A 23161-nucleotide genomic window follows, 5' to 3' on the forward strand; every position below is an offset into this window, starting at 1 on the left:
ATGGTTATTATCAACAAGACCAGTAATAATAAGTGTTGAAGAGACTGTGGAGAAAAAGGAGCCCTCGTTCACTGCTGGGGGGAACATAAACTGGTACAGCCACTGTGGACAACAGTATGGTGGCTCCTCAAAAGCTTAAGAATAGAGTTACCAAGTGACCCAGCAATCCCTTTTCTGGGCATCTACCCAAGAAATTCAAAAACGTTTATTTTCAGAACTACATGCACCCCCATGTCATTGTGGCATTATTCACTGTGGCCAAGGCACGGAGACAACCAAAGTGTCTTTTGATGAAGACTGGGTAAAGGAGATGCGGTACATACATTCTATGGAATACTACTCATTCATAACAAAAGATGAAATACTACAATTTGCAACAACATGGATGGACCTTGAGAATATCATGCTAAGCAAAATAAGTCAGTCAGAAAAAGCTACGAACCCTATGATATATCCTATGGGATATAACACTGCAAATCAAAGACTCAGAAAACAGTATGGTGGTTATACCAGAGAAAAGAGGGTGGGGACATAGTAAGGGGGCCAAATATATGGTGACAGAAGATGATTTCACTCTGGGTGGTGGGCACACAATGCAATATACAGATCATATATCACAAAAATGTATATTTGAAACATTTATGATCTTATTAACCCATATTACCCCAATAAATTTAATTAAAATAATATTTATACAATAATATTTGGTTGAATAGCAATCATGCTGGATGTTGAAGACATAATAGAAAACAAAACATAGTTCTTGTCTTCAAGAAACTTCTAGTCTAATGGGAGAGAAATAAAAATCACAGACAATTTAAATAAAGAAAGAAATTATTGTAATAAGGGTCAGTGAATGCTCTGGATGAATACCTCACTTAGGCTTAGAGCTATGGGAAAGAGAGAAGTCAAAATCCTTTTCAGAAGACATTGCAATTTATTTGGGAACTGAATTGTGAATTTATTCCATATTCATTGGGCAGCCATCATGTGCCAGGAACTACGCTGAGTACCAGGTTACTTTAATAGGGCAAACAGAAATAGCTGTTATCTTCATAGTCCTAGCGTACAGAGAAGGATACTGACAATAAAAAATAATAATAAACTAGCCCACATATACTTCAAATTTGTGGTATATTCTATGATGAGCACTAAAATGAAGACAAGCAAAAAAGGCACCAACTATAAATATGATAATCTGAGAAGAGAATAATTAAGCTGAGATCTCAATGATGAGAAGAAGCCAACAATTAGAATCACCAAATTTGAAGGAGGAAGATGTTAGGGAGAAAAAGCATATACCAAGACATAAAAATATGATGGCACATCTGGGTAACTTTAAACAGTTCAGCATAGTTTGAGAACAGATATAAAAACAATGTGGTAAGAAATGGGGTCCACACAGGAGAGGTACCTAATAGTGTAGGACACCTCTGTGCCACAGTACAGAGCTGATTTGCTTCCCACCCCATCTCAAAATACTCATCACAACTATGAAAGGAAAAGGTCATGAAATAAAAAGTCAAGAGCAATAATGTTAATGTCACATATTTAGAAGGGATAAATTCAAAATAAAGAAGGAAACCGGAATTAAAGAGAAATTATAGGAGAGTGAAAAGAGAAACATTTTCTATAAAGATTAAAAAAAAACTCAATTCAAAACAATTCAAACACAAAACTGAAACAAAGGAATCATAAGAATGGTGATATCTAGTGCTTATGAATATTATCGTTTTTAAATTCATAATTCAGAGATATAGAAAGAAACCTTTGAATTAAAAATAACCAAACCTTGTATCAATACTTTCATGTAAAGGAAATATTTCCCAAAATAACAACAATCTACATATTTAGATGAAAAAAAATTTAAAGAAAAATCAGACTAACACGGTCTTTTAAATTAACTTTTTGTTGCTGATTAATTAGTCAGACAGGATGCCAGTCCAGACTACATGGTACTTCTAGTTTTTCTATATACTCTATGCATTTCTGATAAATGGGAAAAGAATAGATGACCTGGCAGAAGGCTCAGACAATAATATGTGATTTACAGGACATGAATGCAGCTACCATAAGATTTATCTGACAGCCCTCTCCGATAGTGGACTGTTGAGTATCCGATGGAATGATTTCTAGTCTAGAAAGTCTACTACTGAGTAGCCATACACATTATTTATTTATTAGATGTTTTGGGTTGAAACCATTTTTAAATGATGCACTTCACAATGCACAGTCATAAATTTAGCTTTAAACCCAAGAAGGGAGGTAGTGTTATTGGAATGCATGTCAGACTGAATTAGGATGAGCAACGCAACGCTTTTATAAAGTGGCCTTGAATGCAATGTCAATTCTTTCAAAAATGATATTAATGTCAAATGAGCAAGATACAAACACTTTACACAACAGTAGAGTAATATTACTTGAACTATTTAACATTTTCTTTAAATTCATACAGATTTCTATGAAGTTTATACATGTACATAAGAAATACCAGGCACAAATAAGTTACATGCTTATGAAAAACTGAATCTGAAAAATAATTAAGAACTTGTTCAATTTTTTTTCTGTGCATCAGAGAGTATACAGTTTCCTAAAGGATGTATACTATCTTACTTTAAAGAATATATAAATCACATGTTGGAGCTTAAGTACTTCTTGAAACATATTTTATATGGAATTCAATATATGAATAAGCCTAACTTAATAAGCCTTGGTGTTGTGTGTGTGTGTGTGTGTGTGTGAATACACATCTTTACTCAAAAGTATTTTAAGAAAGCTTTTCAAATCTAAATAATAACACTTTGCCTTAATAATGTTAAAACTTAAATGAGATAGAACATGAAATGGTTTCCAATCAACCTATTAATGAATGAGTGGATACTGAAAAATATAATCCTAGTTGAAGCTTTAAGAAAATAAATAGTGACCTCATTGGTCTTAATGACAACAAACCAAATGTGATCATTTCCCCACTTCTTCAATTTAAACTCTACACTCTCTTTTTTAACAAAATGTGGATAATTTTTAGCACACTGTTAAAAAGAATGCAAGCAATAAGCTTTGAATGAATTCAAGAAAAATAATCAGAAGATGGCTGATTGTCATGAAATTAACATCAACTAATTTGTAAAGTTTTAAATCAAATTTGCAGATGTTAAGTTCATAAGCATATCCCATTATTTATGTGATTAAAAAAGAGTTTTTGACCTGATCTTTCGATCTTTGGCACTCAATCCTTTCCATCTCCTCTTAAAAAATTAATTAAAATTTTAGCAAGATGCTAGCTTTTCACTTCCCACTCTATCTCAGACTAAGAAAAATTATCAATCAAACTCAAGGCATCCCCACCCAGTATCTGCAAAATGTCGACTTCAAATTCAATTTCATATCTCTTAAGCTTTCATGTGGAAAAAGATAGTTCACTTCTTAACAAAATAAATCACTTTTGTGATTGCCAATCTGACCTCTTTGAATTAGGAAAATTCAAAGTGAAAAATGTAATTATCACCCTGGAACAATCTGTATACATCTGGAGCTAATTCTGGCTTCATTTTTCACATCGTTTTTCACACTGTGCTACATCTTAGAGAGATGCCAGGGAACTTTTGAAGAACTCATAAAAAATGTGAAAGACTTCAAATAACCAATAATGTATTTTATTCAAACAAAAACCTTGAGACTGACGTTTGCACCTCACTCCACTAAGTGAGCTTCATATTGCATCTGACTGGATTAATATTAAACAGCACTGTGATATACATTACAAATAGGTACATTAAAATATGTCACTCTTTATCTTTTCAGCTATTGCACTCAACTATATACTATATCTGAAATAGCTTTCCTGTATCAAGAACATACTCCATTCTTCTACACTAGAAAGTGAAACTTCATGATCAAAATTCTCCTCTGGAGAAACATCCAAAACTGTAAGCGCATGTTTCTTAAAAGTAGGTAACTTCATGTCAGTATAAGAATGGCATATAGTAATTTTCCTCCAAGAAATAATCATGCAGTTATTTCCATTCAAATTAGTAAGAAATTTTATTCAGTTAGCTTTTAAAGAAATGGAGTTTTCTTTAAAAGATTAAATTATAAAAACATGAATCTTGCTAAATTTAAGGATAATGAGCCTACTGGAAACAGAACTAGTCCTCAAAAGTTCATTACAAAAATCCATTACGTGTAATCTCTAAAAATAATTGTTCTTACTGCATTTTACTGACAATGCATAGTATTGATCTTTCACACCTTCTATGATTCTTTAATTTGTATTCATGAAATGTCCATCAGCACAGTCTAAATAAGTTTGGCAATATAGGTACTAAAATGAATAAATCGATGCAAAGAAACATTAATTTTGCATTATCCTTATTCGTCAGGCAAGTAAACCATGAAGAGTTGTAAATGAAGGTCAAAGGTTTTGAAATGGGTCAGAACCCTTGACCTCTAGACCAATACCCTTCCTATTAAAAAAGGCTATTTTAAAGTTTTAAGTAGGGGAATTTACTACCAGTAAGATATCATTTTTAAAAGACTACAAAGAAAACTCTCAATAAAAACATTCGTCTATTTAATTGCAAAACAGAAAAGAAAACATCCCAGGATACATTGTTTTTATGAAAGTTTTAAAAAAAAATCATTAAAGTTTACCACAGGAGGTATAAGGTTTCTGAACACTGAAAGCAATTTTGCTTTTAGGAATTTATTTACTACATCTTATGATGGCTGCCATAGTTTGCTGATGTTTTCCCAAATCTACTCTGCATGTCAAAAATAATTACCAATGACAAGAATTCAAAATTATTTATCACTCCTTTTATAACCTCTGCGCAAAAGGGAAGTAAACCCATTATTCCCAGGGGAGTCAAAAGTGGCACTCCACAAGGATTACAAATAAATCTGTTTCTATAATACACACAGCAAAAAATTTAGCCATCTCAAGATCACTTAATCTGAACATTTTTAATGTGACCCTAAAAAGGCGTTTCTATTTCATCCATCCAGTTTATCTCAGCTCTAACTTCAAAATTACCAGCTAGTATCAAAGACAAGGAAAAATCCGTTTGCAATACAAATATCATTATTTTAAAATGGCAAACTCAAAACTCTACTATAGGAAAAATTTCTAATGAAACAATTAAAACTTCCTTGCAAAGTAATTCCTGTGAGATTCACTTTTAAATCAACATTATTCTTGTCACTTACCTGTGAACATAGCAGCATAACCAACTCCACAACTGAACTACTAGACTTCATGCAAACCAGACCTATTTTAAAGAGAATTTTTTAAAAACAATTACAAAGTGAAAAATATGAGAGGTTTATTTGTTATAAACTCTGCCCAGATTGGGTTTTAAAACAAAATTTAACATATCTGGCTAAGAACCAGAAACATACACATTTGATCATATGAGTAAATAAGATACTTTGTAAGTACTTTAAACTTGGCATCAAACTTATCATAATTTTTTATTATTTCATTTCAGCTTTCAAACTAGTAAAACATTACAATTTCACATATAATGACATTTCACAATACTCATAGAAATGTGCACAACATATGCCATATTGATCAATATCATCTACATTTTATTTGGAGAGAGCTGATTGTTATACATGCAGAGAAGGGAAATGGCTCCCTGACCTTTGCTTTCTCCACCACACTCTCTCCCTTCAACCCTCTAGCTATCAATCAAGTTTCCATTTTGTTTCATGGCAGCAGACATCCCAAACACTCTTATTAGTACCTTGACCTGTGACCTCACACTAAACCTTAACAGAAGTGCAAGCCGTTGTCTGTTATATATTCTTGATTTCTTATAAATAAATTCATTTACATTTTCGCTTTTATGTTTCATTTGGGTTCACCAAAAATATCTCAGCAAGGAATTGCTATACAATTATCTAAAGAGTTCTTTAGTTTTGATTACCAATAAAATCTACAGTTCATTCAAAGAACATTTAATACCCAGCATCTTAAAAAAGTAATGCCAATAATTAAAAGCACTGAATTACATTACTAATAATCAGAAAAATTATAATGTTTATTCTCTATTTTTCTAGGCAAACACAAATTTAGGTTCCAATGTGTAACAACCAAAATAATTTCTGGTGGCCCTCACACTTTACAGAATTACCTTCTTTCTTTCTCTATTTTAAAGCTCTTGCAGGCATCCTATCCCATCTGATTCCCTTTCAGCAATCTCCTTGCTGCAATTCTTCCTTCTTCCCTCTTAGTCATGATGCCTCATACCTACTGATGGCACATGTTGGCACTCTTTAGCCTTACAAATAGCATTCAAGTTAAACATGTTGTTCACACCCTTCAACTTTTAGAAAAGTTACAACCATTTTTCTCAGTGTCTCATTGTTCCATTAAGCAAGCAGGTCACTAATTAAATTGTGGTTTCTGTAGAGCTAAGACGAGCATACCCCCACAGACCAATGCCAAGGCTGTAAGAAAGGACACAGCAACGCTCTACCTCTCATTGCTGGTGTAGCCCTCTACTGGTCTGAAACCTTATCACTTGCCATAAAATATAACTCAACTACAGGAAGTTCAAAAACCACTACTTCTACTAGTAAATTCAGATCTTTCTACAACTAGGTCTATTCTGTTATCAGAATTCCTACCAACCTTCCTTTTATGGCAAAGCATTTGGGCTCTGATCTGGTTCAGCCTTTTATATCCACTTAGAGAATAAACAATTAGGATAAACAGCCTTGGGACGTTCAAAGGAAGATTTATACATGATCTTTGTCCCCTTTACAAAATATCATAGACTAATTCAATACTTTCAGACTTAAAATATTACACGTTCCAGTCTTATTTCTCAATAAAAAAAGGTTAACAAGCCAAAAGAAGGTTGATCCTACATAACCGGATGTGGAGATTCAGCAACAAATGCATGCACTGCTCAGTGAGTTCAAAGTAAAATGTCAAATAACATTCCATAATTAGATTAGAACGATGCATGGGCTTTCTGGAATTGGCTTTTGTATATTTGTAAAGGGTGGGGAGTGGGGCCAAGATGGATATAGTATGCTGTTTTAAATAAGAGCTTCATGAGACAAGTGACACCCTATACTAGACCTCTAACATAAGCTCCCTGCCTAAGGGCACTGATACGCAAACACAGTACACAACCTCAGGAGCTGTACACGGGAGATAATCCCAGGACAGACTTTGTATGAGATGGCACAATGTAATCACATCTCTATTTTTGACCAAAGTTTTTGCCTTTGGATGACAGTGGTTGCATGTACAAAAATGTAATAAATGAACTATAAACCAGTAAACCTGCCTTCAAATTCATATTCAGACTCTAGGTATTATCCAAAGGAAGGCTATAAAACAACATTTGTGGTCAAATGGTAGGTTGTTGTATAAGTATCAATTTTGATTTTACACACACACACACACACACACACACACACACACACACACTGCCCCAATTACTAGAAAGTGAACAAATTAATACAGGCTCAGACATATGAAAAGGCCCATAATCTTACCTCCCTAAAAGGCTCCCAGAATAATGGTTTCAGTTTGGTTGGTTTCGTTTTTGGTTGATTTATCAAAATTATGGAATTTTAGTCTCTTCAAAAAAGACAAACCCAAGTTGCTAAGTCAAGAGTTTTATAATCTTCTGGAGTTTCATGATCAGAGACCACTATAATTTCTCTACGAGAGACAACTTATCCTACTTCTATTACCATTGCTTTTCCTTAGTACTAAATTCAGAAATCTTAAATGACTTACTAGATATTAAGTTAGCAACATCTGAACCCATGATCTATCAATATTGCAAATATACCTTGAAAAATAGTCATGACCATTTATCATCTGGAATAAAACAAACCTTTTTCAAACATTATTAGACATTTTAGTAAGAATTTAAGCACAAGAAACTCAAATTCTTATTCAATATTCTCCCCGTTTTTAAGGTATTTGATATATCCTGAATGAGCAATGTCTTTGAATATAAACTATCATTTCTTATGAATCTGTAAACACAATATCTATCTTGTATTTACATTAGTATTTACTAATTCTGCAATTCAAATAACCTTCTAATAGGGCCTAGCTTATCATTAACTCTGGTCCTCCTGCTTGAATTTACATCATTACATGCTTTACTGTGGAAAAGTTGGATCATTCAAAATTTTGTTGGAGAGAGGCCAGCTATCTTCTTTGCTTTAGAACTAAAAAGTATTTTCTTCTTTAGATTTATATACACGATTTGTAATGATCAATTCACTTAATTTTTTCATTTCTGCATGAACTTTTCCTTACAGTCATCTTTGTGTATGCACCTACCTGCCTTTAGTTTTTATTCTCTTAGAAACTGTACCAAGTAAGTTGTGTTGTAAAATGGTCACAAACTATGGAAGAATACTGTCACTTGCCGTTTTAGTAAAATGAAATGTTTTAAGTTTCTGTCACAAAATATCATATACATTTTGTAGAATGAATTCCTTCTTGTTGAATGGCCTGCTGAGAAAACCAATTTCCTTTTGTTCTACAGATACATACTATGCACTAATAAATTCTCGAGTTTGGAGAAATTTATGAGTGCTGCTCTCTATTTCTGTAAATTCATCCTCAGATGGTCTAATAATTGTGAAATGTTTCCTTCTGTCAATTTTTTTCACCTTACCATTATGAGCAGAAAATGAAAAATTCTGAATTCTTGACTATAGTCTATTATAGCTAAAAATAAAACCACAAAGATGGTATCCACAGACACCTTGTACATCAATATTTCTAATCCTTTTTTCATTATCACTCTCCAAAATAAGGAACCATTTCAGAACATTTTTTCTTAATTGTGCCCCTATGAAAATTTAATACTAAAGGTATACTGTACAGACGTGTTGTGGCCCATTGGAAGGTCATAAACCATTGTAATACCTAAGATATTTTTGCCCTCCCCAAACACCAGTTTTTGAACCCATTGAGAAAATAAATTTCTATCTTTTTAAAAACTTTTTAGATTTCATTTATTTATTTTTAGAGAGAGGGAGAGGAAGGGAGAAAGAGAAGGAGAGAAACATCAATGTGCAAGAGAAACATAGATTGGTTGACTCTCACATGCCCCCAACCAGGGACCCAGCCCACAACCCAGGCATGTGCCACGGCTGGGAACTGAATCAGCAACCCCTAGGCTCACAGGCCAGCGCTCAGTCCACTAAGCCACACAGGCAGGGCTCTATCTTCTTAAAATATGATGCAATGCCAAAAGAAAATTATGGGTGATCAAAGAATGACAATTTTTTTTCCTACTGCACCATAATTTTAGGGGCAATTCCAATATTCCTGTTTTCTTATTATATTAGTCTTTAGCATAGTCAGGAACAATTGATGAGTAACAATGAAATAGAAAAATGTTTTAAGATATAGGAAAATTAAGATCACAAAGACCTCCTAATCATCTTAGATCTATAAAAAGTATCCAATGAACTCACATATAATTGTAAATAAAATAAACTTTTTTTAAAATAATTTCTTCTTGGGTTTTGAAGACCTCTTAAAAAATAAAATAAAATTCAATCCTTACAAAGGGTTATAAATACTTGAAAATGAGTGGACAATTAGACAATTAGAAAACATGATTCTAGGCATGATGTAATATGAAGTATTACATCTAATTACACTTTTAAATCTAGCTTTGAGTTATCAGAAAATACACAGGATAAAGAAACCATTAAATGGCATCACCTAGAAGCAAAAGACACAGAGTACCAAACATGTAACATTCTGCAGAACCATCCAGATTTCTTGAACAGGTCAACAGCATGAAAGCAAAGGGAAAATACGGGTAAACTATTTGACATTAATAAGGACATAAAAGGCATAGCCAAATATAATAAATTGTATTTGTTTAGATCCTAATTAGAAAAAAGAAATTATAAAAAGACATCTTTTAAATAAAGATGAACATAAGCTGAGTATTAGATGACATTATGGACTATTATTAATATTTTTAGGCATAATAGCAGCAATTACAGTTATATAAGAAAATGTCTTTTTTTATATGGATTTATTAATTATTTAGGAGTGAATCAACATAATATCTGGGATTATTTTAAATACTAAAGCAAAATAAAGGGAGATGAATAACAAACAATTATGGCAAAACAAAGATGATTTGGATAGTTTGTAATAATAAATTCATTGGCATTGCATTTTCTACTTTATAAATATTTTAAATATTCATTTAAAAATTTTTAATTAAAAAATCATTTTAATAATTTAAAGGTAATAACTTTTCTAGTGCCTTGTCTCACAGCTTGTCACTGGCAAGAGCAGAATTAAAACCAAGGTCTCTTGCCTTTTAGTCCAATTCTTTTCCTCCTGTACCATGCATGCTGCAATGGCCTCTACTCAAAACCTTTTTGTTTTACGATACGTAAGTCACATAAAAATTCTTATATTTGTTTGCTGTTTTTATGAACACAGTCCCGTGAGTAGGCATTGCTCGAGCTTATAGTGCATCATCTTCCTTATCACTTTATCAGAATTTACCAGTAAAATAACTGACTCAAAAATCTGTTCAGGGGTTATGAATTGGAAAGTTTACTTCTTCTGAATATCTAAGGTGATCCTATTTTGTTAGATTTATTATAAAATTCAAAAACCAACTAAAAGACAACAATGGCTTGCCCTAGCTGGTGTGGCTCAGTGGATTGAGTGCAGCCCACGAACCAAATGGTCAGTGGTTCAATTCTCAGTCAGGGCCCATGCCTGGGCTGTGGGCCAGATCCCCTGCTGGTGACATGCAAGAGGCAACAGATCGATGTTCCTCCCACACATCAATGTTTCTCTCCCTCTTTCTCTCTCCCTTCCACTCTAAATAAATAAATAATAAAAATTAACAATGTCTTACTACACCGAGACTATAATTAATACATTCATTTTACAATAATGAAATAAAATATAGATCATAAGTTGTCACATCACTTTAAAAAAATAATTGTTTAATATGTAAAATATAAATTAAGGATAAGTTCTTCTATTTTTCAATTCCTTTCAAATTTTATTATTTCATTAAATCGAATAGTCCACAGTTAAATAAATTATATCTTGCAACAGAAAAAATAAATTTTCACCCCTAACTTAATTAAACATTTCTAAGTCCTGAACTTTCTTTTCAAATAAATTCAATGTTACTATTTGACTATATGGAAATGAACCAGTTGGTACCAACTCCGTATACATCTGAGGCAGAGATGTTAAGGAAGTAACTATTTTAGCTAAAGTTTATTACTTATAAACAAATATTTTAAGGGTCAAATAAAGTCCTGATATCCTATAGTTAACACTCAGATGCAGATAAAGTGTTAACTTACTTATCCCTTGCATTTCCATTATATCCTTATTTCTACCAAAAAAGGGGGGGACATTTTCTCAAGTTTTAAGGGACCAGACAAAGATCATGTACGAATGACCCACAGACATGGACAACAGTGTGGGGACTGACTGTGGGGGCGGGGGTGGGATGGGCGGAGGAGGACAATGGGGGAAAAACTGGGACAACTGTAATAGAATAACAATTAAAAATGATTTTTTTTAAAGAACTTCCTTAGGAAATCACCTAGTAACTCTACCCAACAAAAATTTATGATAAATAAAGCTGTAAGTTGATATTTAAAAAGACTAAATTCAGATCATTGTTCTTTTCCATGATTTTTCAGCTTTAGGAGAATCCTAAAGCATTAACCATGGGCACAGACAAGCCAAACTTAGCAAACATCTAGTCCAAACACTTTTGAATGCAAAAATCAATTCTACATTATCACTAATAAAAGTCCTCTAGATTCTCCTTTTAAAAAATTCTAGTAATAGAATGAAGACTGGTATTTTGACGTTGGTCTATGTTAAGCTCTTAAACAGAAGTACAGTAGTCCCTCTCTATATTGTGGTTCACTTATCGCGACCTCACTGTATTACGTAAGGTTCCTACTTCCCGGATTTTCCCCTATCACTGGGGGGTCTAAAATGTAATACCTGCATTAAGTGAGGGAATACTGTAACTGTTCTCTACTGAACTGACACCTGCAGTCTGAGGAAATTCAGCGTAAGTCTACTTTCACTTGGTTGAGTTACCCTCTTTAATATTTGAAGACACTACATAGCAAGTGCCCTATGTGTAAAAAAAAAAAAAAAAAAAAAAAATTAATGACCCAATGCTCTTATCCATTCCACAAATAGCATGGTTTCCAATCCATTCAGCAACCTACTTCTGCATGCTATCCAGGTTGACACCATTTCAAAGTACACTGCATAGAAAAGACCCAGTTATCTATGTTAAATGTAAGCAGGGTAGAGTACAAGACTATAGTTATTTCTAGATGTTTGTAGAGAAAAATCTCCTAATACAGACTAATAATGTATTCCTCATTTTCCTAATATGTGGCAATACACTATTATTTATGTGGATCTTAAGGTCAAGTAAAACCACAGGTACATGCCCCACTAATTACTGTAACATGAGTCTCTCCAATTTTCTATTCTCATAGTTAATTACAATGTGTTAAAAAACAATTCTTAAGTTCTTTGGTTCAATACATAACTTGCTACTTCACTCAAATCACTGATAAAAAAAATGAACAGATTAGAATGTGAAGCATGACATTTTTAAAAAGCTACAGACTCTAAGAGAATGCTTGTCGAAAGTTGAAAACACTTACACAATATAAGTCCATGCATCTCTTACTACCCATTTATGTTTTTAGCCCTGAAATTTAAATATATATTTATATAAAATGAAATAAAGGAAAACCACTTACTTGTTCCTTCTATAAGCAGTTCTTGTCCATGGCTACCCAAAAGTGTCCGAGAAAGAAAAGGTGCAAAATCCACAAAAATCTCTCGCAGAAGAGGAGCTGCCTTTTCCAAAGCATGTTCAAGCCTATCTGTAATACTAATATAAAGATGTTAAGTTAACTGATTTATTCATTTACCAGCTCTCTAGTTTTTAAAATGAGTTCTCACAGCAATGTAAAATTATATGAAAAATTAAAAATTCCCTAAAGACTCACTACTGCCATGTACACTGTTCCTTCTGCCTGGACTATCCTTGTTTTATATGGCCACACCCAGCCCTGGCAAATAACCTGGTTAACAACCACTCCAAGCATCAGCTCTTGTAGGAAGCTTATAACTAGCCAGGTCAGAAGACTAGAGTTTAGCCCCTATAACCTAAACAAACTCTATCAAGTCCTTATCAAATTTCTCTGTTAACCATTAAACCAGCAACACCTTCAGTTCAAAAACTATGCCTTCGTTTCTAAGTTCTCAACTGCAGCCTATAGTACTCAATCAAAGTTTACAAACTGAAAGAATCAGTTTATGTTCTTTTTCATTAATGCCTATGTTTGTAACAATGTTTCTAATGCAATGTTAACAACTTTTCATTTGAAAACAGTATACCTTACTGACACATTTATGATTTCAATTTACACATTAATATATGTCTATGACTATATATGTGTGTGTATATATATATATATACACTTACATAAACACATACACATACACACACACATATATATTTAATGACTTTTTTAAAAGCCCCCTGCATTTCAGGAAATTCAGAGGTGTCCACAGCTTTAGTTTCTAACTTATAAGCCAAAAATACACACAAACAGCCACTACTTACCTATTATTCACATAAAAACTACCTCATGTTCACACTACCAACTAGAGCTGCTACTGAAACTATCAACTGGTAAGCTGTCAGAAATTTCTGCTGCCAATAACCATCTCTTTCCAGACTTCCCTTAGCACTAGTCCTCTCTGCTTATCTCATAGGGCCTCTTATCCCTGGACGATGACACACACCAAGTCTACACTTGCAGCACCTATGTGCCTGTATTTGAGGAGCACTAATAATTTCCCAGCTGTGGTAAGGAGGATCAAGAACTTGCCCACAAGGGCTCTACCGGTGAAAACTGTGACAGTTAAAAAAAAAAAAAAAATCTACGTACAATTCAGTATCACCGTGGCCTTCGCTGACTGGCTGTAACTTTTTTCCCAGCAATTTATTTACAGAAGAAAAACAACAAATTTTAAACTTAATTTCCAATCATATGAAAAAGAAGCCATAAATTACTAACCATCTAATTAAATATTTGCTATGCATGTATTATTTACTGATCACAAAGAGCCATTTCTCATAAAAATTTTACATTTCATAATCTTTAAAAAGGAACCCTAAAATATTTCCAAGTTTCTAATGTCATGTAAGTTTCTAAAAATAGAAACAAATAAAATAATTTTTAAAAATAACTATCTAAACAGTTTAAAGGGTCATCAAAAGGAATAAAGCACCAACATCCAAATCAGTAGCTTAAATACCTCATATTTGAAACTTGGTCTTGTGGAACTGAACCAACTGCTGGAACTGAGGGCAATTTTGCATTAGATGATCTACCACCTATAAAAGAAAATAACCATTTACAGGAATTTTCTGTTTTTAGATACAAGGGTTCAAACAAATAATGTCTTTTTACCTAGTCAACAAAAAATAATCATAATGCTTTTAAATGCATTAAAATTTGGATAACATTAAAATTTAAATTTTCCAATTACCAAGGTTTTTCTTGAATCATTTAATTTATAAACCTCAGTTATAAGTTCAATTATCACTCCAACTAATTATTCATCCATCCATCATATTAACAGAAAAGTAAATTATGACTAAGTTGGGGGTCACAATTCTTTCTATTCAATACCAAGGGGCAACAGAGATTTACCGGTAGAAACTTTTTAAACTGAAAAACAGAAACAATTCTAAATTTAGCCTTAAGTAAGTATTCCCCCCATTACCATGAAAATCGTTCTTATTCAGTCACCAAACAACTTCTATCATACCCTGAGTGCTTCTGAATCTAATCTAGCAAACGCAATCCCAAGAGCACCAATGAAACCTTTCTTAAATGATTCAGAGAGAATTTACATTCCCTCATTTATGTCCTCACTGTATGTACACTGTTGTTACCTTTGTCAACACTGTATGTCAATTGACTTTTTAAATGTCCTTCTACTAATTTTTTTGAAAGCAGAGACCTCAATTTTTCATCCATCTAACTCTAGAGAACTTAATATAATAGAAGGTCCTCAATGTATGTTAACTGCAGAAATTATTTTGTTAATCATTCCCATCTCCCATATTTTAGTAGGTCAATCTTTCCACCTGGTATATATGTCCTTCTCTATTCCCTACTATTTGTCACTTTTTTGCTCAAACTGCTGTGTAAAATTAATTTCCACCATGTGATCTTATTTCACTCTCTAATGAATACTATCAGATACCCTTAAATACTCTCATATATCTATACTGTTGAATAGCCAATTCACCATTTTACAGTATAAATCGTTCAAACTATTTTGTCCTATAGAAGTCATTGTCTTTATGTTTTAAACAAATAACTGTTATTATTTTTAATTGGCAAGAAAAAATAATCCCCAGAAAATCAACTATGCATTCTTCAGCTCTGTTGGAGACAACATACATAATGACAAAGTCTTGAAAGAATGAGTCTAGAAGGTTACTTTGGAGGACAATTTATTGAGGTCTGAAGAGTTCTAATAACAGAGTAGAGCAAAAATCAAGTTCCTATTTAAGCAACAGAATATACAGGCTACAACATCATTAAATTTAAGGTGCAAGTAGGACCTGAAAAAACAGGAAGTGTCGTTTTTTTCCTTAGGCCAATATTAGAGACAAGAAAAAAAATGAACACTTACAATATAAAATGCCTGTCGAGGACACTGGGACCACAGAATCACTGGAATCTAACTAGATGGTATCCTAACAACTTGGAGTATACAGGTACAGATACGCACATCCTGCTTGCAGTTGCAAATACAGGAAGTGAAATTTCAGTTTCTGAGAGCCATGTCCTAAAAGGATGCCAAGCTAGCATTAGGGTAAATACAAACTGAAATCCTATCACAATTTTATAGAGGGACAGACCAAGAAAGACAGCAAACATGCTGAAGCAAATGAAACAAAGAACATGCAAAGCTGATAAACAAGGAGGAAAGTGGGGCTCAAAGGATTCTGGTATCTACGCACTATCAGAGGTCTGATGCTTTGATCTGTTTTCCAAACTTCAGGCATGGGTATCCTGGAAGCACTTAAAGGAGACAAAGTGGTGTGTACAAAAGATAGATCAAAGAGAGAGAGAAGAAATGCTCATGTAGGATGTACAAAGAAAGACAGTAGAAATAGATGAGAAGGCAGAAAAGCAGGCTCAGACATCTTCGAGCTGGCCTGGTAACATCAAGTATGCCCACCAATCCCGGTACTGTTAGGAGCTGACTTAGAACCTGAGCTAGGTCCTGATATTCTCTCATCGACTATAACCAATTTCATAAAACATCAACATTGGACAAAGCCATGCCATGACCCTAACAAATGAACATAAAACAATACCACTCTGTAACCAAGTCTCAACAAAAACATGAATGCCATCTAAATAATAAAGATGACGAAGAATCCCAAATCCTAATATGAATGACTACCATTTCATCATCGTAAATTATAGTTTTAGCTTTACTTACGTCTTCCATGCTTCTAGATCATATTTATTTAGGATATCTAATCATTGAATTGCCCATGCTTCCTGACAGTATCCAATTCGTAGGCCTGTGCCACTTCCTTAACCCCTCCTCCAAATCACCTAACGCAAACTCAGCTCCTAGAATAAATCTTTTCTAACAGTCTATCCCTGAGATGCCCCAAGTTTCCCCATTGTGTGTATTCTTCCTCACTGAACTAACTTATTCAACCGTTGGATTTTTTATCCTGGCAGCCTTTAATTGGAGAACACTGGCAGAGACTCAAGTTGAAATCAGACAGAGTGACAGAAATCATGGGATCCTTAAAAAAAAAAAAAAAAATTAAATAAATCTCTAAGTAAGAACTCTTTTCTATAACAACTGATTTCATTATAAGGTGCAAATTTTTACATATGGTTTCTTCTCTCATATCAACACATTTTACAATCAAAGGCATCTTAACGATCGTAGTGAGCCAGAAGTTGAGACCTAATTGTGAGAAAACACAGTGAATGAAATCAAGAAAGCAACACAACCAAATCTGAGGTTTGGTAAACAACTAAATAAGGAAGAATTGTGTAATTATTTCAAATCTTTATTTTGCCAACCTACAACCTCAACATTACATAAACTAGAGAAAAAAGTTGTATAATCTAAACATATCGTCTGAGTATGGTGATTTGCTTGTGGTGAAGATGTATATCTAAGAACTAACGACCCTATTGTAGCTGGTTCCCAAGCTCTAAGTCATGGTACACTATCTCCATCAACCCATTTACTACTAGAGGACTCCAAATGTGGCAATAAATGCAATGAGTTTTAAAACTTTAGAGCTCTTATTTGAAAATCTGTAGTCTTGTGTTACAAGTATAATCAGGACTTTTTCCTATTATGACCACAGCATAAACATCTCTGTGCTTTATGGAGCAAAAGGACCCTCTTTCCCAAACCTTGAAATAGTTAAGAGTGAAAGCAGTTAGCCAGAGCAAAGGAAGGAAAGCAGTTGCACCAGGGTGGGGGCTACACTGACCCAGAGGCAAGGTACAGAAGCCCGAACAATGTGAGGAGGACTTTTAAGTACTAAATGAAACTAAAAAAAACTTTGAAGTAATGGCTTGAAATTCAGAGTACTTGTGTGTGTTATCATGGTTTCACTAAACGCATGGCTATATAAAAGTGTATCTATAATGCATACCCTCATTCATATATAAGCTTATATATACAATATATAGTCCCTAGCACTGTCCCAAGAGGACCTGGGAGCAGCAAGACCTAACACCTCATGCACAGATCTTGATTTCTATCCTCCACTAAGAGAGAAATGGCTTCAAGATCTGTGAAAGGGAAGTACCAAATGAGTATAAAACAGCTAGTTGTTTTTGTTTTTTTTAAAGCAAGGATATGCCCAAAGGAAGACAGGATATATCACAAGAAAAGCCAGCTTAAAGAGACTCCCACTAAGCTAGAGACAATATGAGCATCAAAATAATGACAGTAACTGATTATAACCCATCCAACAAAATAGGAAGTCATCAGGCCTTACTGACATGATCGACAAATAATCTGAGGAACAGGTTATTTAAATAATTTCAAAGTACCTCCCACAAAACACTTATTAACTATAAAAAGCAAAGAGTGGTTTTACAATATAGAAAGTAGTTGGCAGTTATACTTTAGATCAAGTGATGAAAAGTGGTCACCATCAGAATTGTGACAAATCTAAAGTGCCCACCAGGCAATTAGATTTTCTTTTTGATCTGTTCCACAATATTTCTGCCAAAGAAGTATAATCTATTTCTAATTATGAGAAAATATCAGAGCAACTCAAATTCAGGGACATTTCTTTGAACTGTTCCCAAATTTTTACCATATTAAAAAATGTTTTTTATGTGCTTACATAAACCTATGTGCGCTCCTTAATTTTCTTGAGGTAACTTTCTGCAAGTCAATACACACTACTTTAAATGTTGATAAACACTGCCAAATTGCCTGGAGGAAGAACAAACAATTTACACCTCTTTGATTACTAGTAAAATTGAATCCATTTGCTCAATTTACTGGAAACAAAATAGGAAACATAAATGACTATTCTGACCTTTTAAGCATTTTTATTGGAATCTTTTTCTTTATAGTTTGTAATTATGCATTATATAAAATTAGTGACATTTATCTTTTATCAGTCATTATAAATACTTCTCAAGTTTGTAGTGATTTTTTCCATACAGAATTCTAGAACCCTACCTTTAAACCATCTATACAAGCATGATACAGAAAACAGAAGTACCACATTTCTGCCAGCCATTCCAGAAAAGTCTAGAGCTCTTATGAATGACTTATTATATATTTGTGATTCATGCTATCCATTTTTAGTCAAGCCTTCTATATATTACTTTCCTATTAAATTCCCATAATAAAGATAAGTTGCTCCACTCTTCTCAGCCTGAAACTCATTGCCCTTCCAAAAAGAAATGTCAGGTCAGCCAAGCCACAAGCCTTACTGCTTCACATCTAAAGGGAAGCCTGCTACCCTCTCAAGCTATCTCCATTATCAATCTCTCACATAATTTCCACTACCAAGTTTTTTAGAAAAGACGTTCTATATTGGCAGAAAACACATCCTCACCAGCCATCCAAAGCAGAACCATTTTCAGACTGAATCCTACCTCTATCAATATTGAACCAGTTTCTTTGATACTAACTACCCTTAAGGGGTTGTTTTGTGATTTAAAATGTTTGGAGAAGCAGTAAGATCTCTGATACTTACTATTAACTGTGTGACCCTGGCCAAAGTTACTGAAGCTCTCTGTGCCTTATTTTCCTCATCTGTAAAATTAATAGTGGTACCTCCATCACAGAATTATTTTGAGTGTATACTAAAGTCCTTTGAGCCTGGACCACAGAAAACACACAATGAACAACAGCTTCCTTTCCTACCCTTCTACTCTGTCTTTAAAATATATTTTTAAAGTTTTATACAAGCGCACGCGCGCGCACACACACACCCACACACACACACACACAGTGGAATACTACTAGCCACGAAAAAGATGAAATGCTGCCATTTGTAACAACATGGGTGGACCTTTAGAGTAAGTATTATGCTGAGTGAAATAAGTGAGACAGAACAGGACAACAACAGTATGATTTCACTCCTGTGAGATATAAAACAAAAAGTAGCAAACTAACAAGAAAAGAGAGGAAGGGAGGGAGGGAGGAAGGAAGGAAGGAAGGAAGGAAGGAAGGAAGGAAGGAAGGAAGGAAGGAAGGAAGGAAGGAAGGAAGGAAGGAAGACACCTAAGAGATACAGAGAACAGAATGGTGGCTACCAGAGGGGAAGGGGGGTGGGCGGAGGACAAAGTGGGTAAAGGAGGTCAAATATCCTGTAACAGAGGGAAACCAGACCTCGGGTGGAAAGCACATAAAACACTACACAGATGTATATGTAATTATAGTCTTTCACACCTGAAAATTATATACTGTGAGCAAATAAATTTAATTTAAAAAAAATTTTTTTTAAAGTTAGTCCGTACTTCAGGCTAAAAAAACACCCAAATTCTTCAACAATTATTCAAGTGATATTAAGTACAGGTAACTTAAATGAGATGAAGCTTATGAAGTGTCTTTAGAAAATTCACTATAAAAGCTTAAGGTAAATTCTGTTGAAAAGTCTAGAAACATAAAACTATAAAAAAAAGAAAAAGAAAAAATCAATCCTAGATTTAACTGATATAAAAAGTGGATTTCTAACAATTTCATTTACCAGATCAGTATAAAGCAAACCATAACCATAAACATTAGCCACTGTCCTCCACATGGAAGTACTTTTATTAAAAGCCTGTCCCTGCTTCACCTAAGTCCCACGATTTCCTCAGGCTCAATTCAATTGTATCAGTGTATTTTGATTCAACTTGCTCTTTTAGTTACGTAAGGCAAATAAAGTTAATTCTGGGTATAGATAAACACAGCAGGCTCTCTGATCAGGGGTTTTGAAGATTTAATTGATTTAGAAACAGCAAGGATCTGGGAAAACTTGACCTTCCTTGAAACATGTTTCGTCTTAAGGCAGAACTTCATCAATAATCAGCAGTTCTGATTACCAAGTCTTGGCCGAAAAGATGAATCCAGAAATCTGGACTGGTGGATGCCCCACAGGCATGGTCCCTTTGGGGAGAGGGCACGACAGCAATCTTCCACAATTAACCTCAGGATAATTACTAAGCCAGCCTCTTAGCGTGAGCATATTCCTACAAGATGAAGTTACCCAAAGGGAATCTCTCTTCCACAACACATTTCCACCTCCTTCTCTTGATAATCAGAGTTCACTTTTCTTCTCACTGGAATTTTTCTTCACTGCCTACCTTACCTCCATTTTCACCATTCTGCTCAAGTGAGAGCTAACTATAAAACTAACAAAGTGAACAGACCCTATCCTAATGTATAGGATTAATTTTAAAATGAAGTACACATTTCTTCATGCTAACAATTTTTTAAGATGCGTATATCAATTCTCATTTACCATCAACAGATTTGCATTTTTCACAATAAAATTTCAATCTAGAGTAAAAAATAAGGTGAAGTTAAAAATAAATTTCACTCTTCAGTACCAGGGATTTCAGTCAGGTCCAATCCTGTTTCTACACAACACTCAATAAAGTACTTCAGAGAGACCAAATAGCTTTATTACACTCAGTTTAACAGCAATTTCCAAATTCCTGGCAGCCACAGGATCACTGAATCATGGGTGGCCACTGACTCTTATTACCAGTGATTAATTAAATATTTCTGAACTTTATTTTTCTAATTGTTGGTAGTTTTTAAAGACCATCTTTATTTAGGTTATATCTGACAATTTCTCTAGGAGAACTATTGGTAGTTTTCCTTGAACTTTTCTAAAGTTGATAAAAAAGAAGCACATTAGGTCCCGCTTACTAAAAAGCAGAGATAGAAGCAATAAATCTCAAGAAAGTGTTTGTGTGGGGCTTCAGGCAGTATATGTAAAACAAAATTAGCTTTCAAAGTGCTAACCTACCCTAATTTTAATGAGCTAAAATGCAGATTAAAAATTTAAAAAGACAAAGAACAACAGTGGCTCTAAATGAAATAATAACTAAAAAAGCTTTTCTGACACTACCCTAGAATTAATGCCAATTTTCAAACCTAAAAGAGACTATAGCAGAAAGGGATTTATACAAAGTGGTCTTTTTACATCATAACAAACACTTTACTAACAAAGGTAAAATATATCAACTAGCAATAGTTATAAGAAAAAAGATCACATGAAAAAATAAACAGACCAGTAATTTCATACAAAGTTGTTCTTCATTCCTGCCAGAGAAAATTTAATTTCCAAATACATTCTGCATATTTTCAACTCAGATAAAAATTAAAATCATAAATTTATTGTTAAGTTAATTTAACATTAAACATTTTCAACAGAGGACCACATATGCAAATGCAGAAGCGACTTCCAGCATATGGAAGGATACTGACTTATCTTTCCCTTATCCTTGCACTGATAAACTGGCTCCTTCCAACTAGCAGTTTTCCAGACATCCCAAAGAACAAAAAGGAAAACGCAAACAGATCATCTGTCTCACATCTATCCAGGGAGTAGCCAATTGTTTATTCAAGGCCCTAAGGATCTAAATAAATAAGGGCCTTTGCAATAAAGTATCATTAAAGCAAATGCCAATATTTAAATCTTAAATAATGTATTTTTGAATTTCCCCTTGTCTCTCTTTTTCCCTCTCTCTCCCCCCACCCATTCTGGGCCAGTTCAGGAAAGGAAGAGGCTATGTGCCCAAGAAAATTTCTTCATTAAATAAAAAATAATAAGAAATAATAATAAGCTTTTTATTAAATGAGTGAAGATAAGCCTCTAGGATCAAATATTATACAAGGCAAGGAACCAAATATTTTCTTTCAACACTAAATATTAACATACTAATCAATACATGCATAACCTAATAATATAGTAAGCAGCATAATTATTAAATTTTGCAAATTAGCAAACACCTAGCATATAAGTTACTGAAGAACAGTAACTTATTGCTTTTAATCATTGAAGGTACGCATCATGGTAGACAACCACCATAGCATATTTGAAAAAAGAGTAACAGCATCTTAACACATATTGTATTCTGGGAAATTAAAACTTTGCTGATGTTCTACATTCACATGGTTTCTTTCAAGTAAATCCCTATTTTTGCTAATGCAGCCTGTACTACCAGTATATTTTTTACTAACCTATAATCTGTTACTAAATTTGAGCAGGTCATTTTTTGTTGCTACTCACTCAAACTGAAGTCTTCTCAAGGCACATAGGTTTAAAGGTCCACAGGGACAGATATTAACTGTCCTTTCATACAAAGAAAACAATCCAAATCAAACCAAGACTAATACCTAACTTACCCTGATCTGTAAGAATAAACTGCCCAGCTCAGCATGCAATTACAATAACAACCAATTCATCCACAAATCTTTTCTCCCCAAGCCCTCCCTGCCTGAACCAGAAGAAGAAAACTAAATTTCAATATAGTCTACTTTTTTAATGGCAAGTAACTTAAAACAAGAGACCCACCAAAAAGA

The 23161-nt window shown here is 33.8% G+C and overlaps 1 protein-coding gene across 1 annotated transcript in view; it reads right to left on the reverse strand.

Moving 5' to 3' along the window:
- The window catches only part of LRBA (LPS responsive beige-like anchor protein), a 530437-nt gene that overhangs the window by 384391 nt on the left and 122885 nt on the right, over positions 1 to 23161 (reverse strand). Inside the window, exons 32-34 of the mRNA XM_090287960.1 lie at positions 14366 to 14444; positions 12796 to 12929; positions 5209 to 5270 (exon numbers count right to left, since the gene is read on the reverse strand). Coding sequence (XP_090144086.1) covers positions 5209 to 5270; positions 12796 to 12929; positions 14366 to 14444 — 275 coding nt within the window. The remainder of the gene's footprint in view (positions 1 to 5208; positions 5271 to 12795; positions 12930 to 14365; positions 14445 to 23161) is intronic.

Source organism: Furipterus horrens, unplaced genomic scaffold, assembly GCF_987537825.1.
Source record: "Furipterus horrens unplaced genomic scaffold, mFurHor1.1.pri manual_scaffold_10, whole genome shotgun sequence".
Taxonomy (NCBI): Eukaryota; Metazoa; Chordata; class Mammalia; order Chiroptera; family Furipteridae; genus Furipterus; species Furipterus horrens.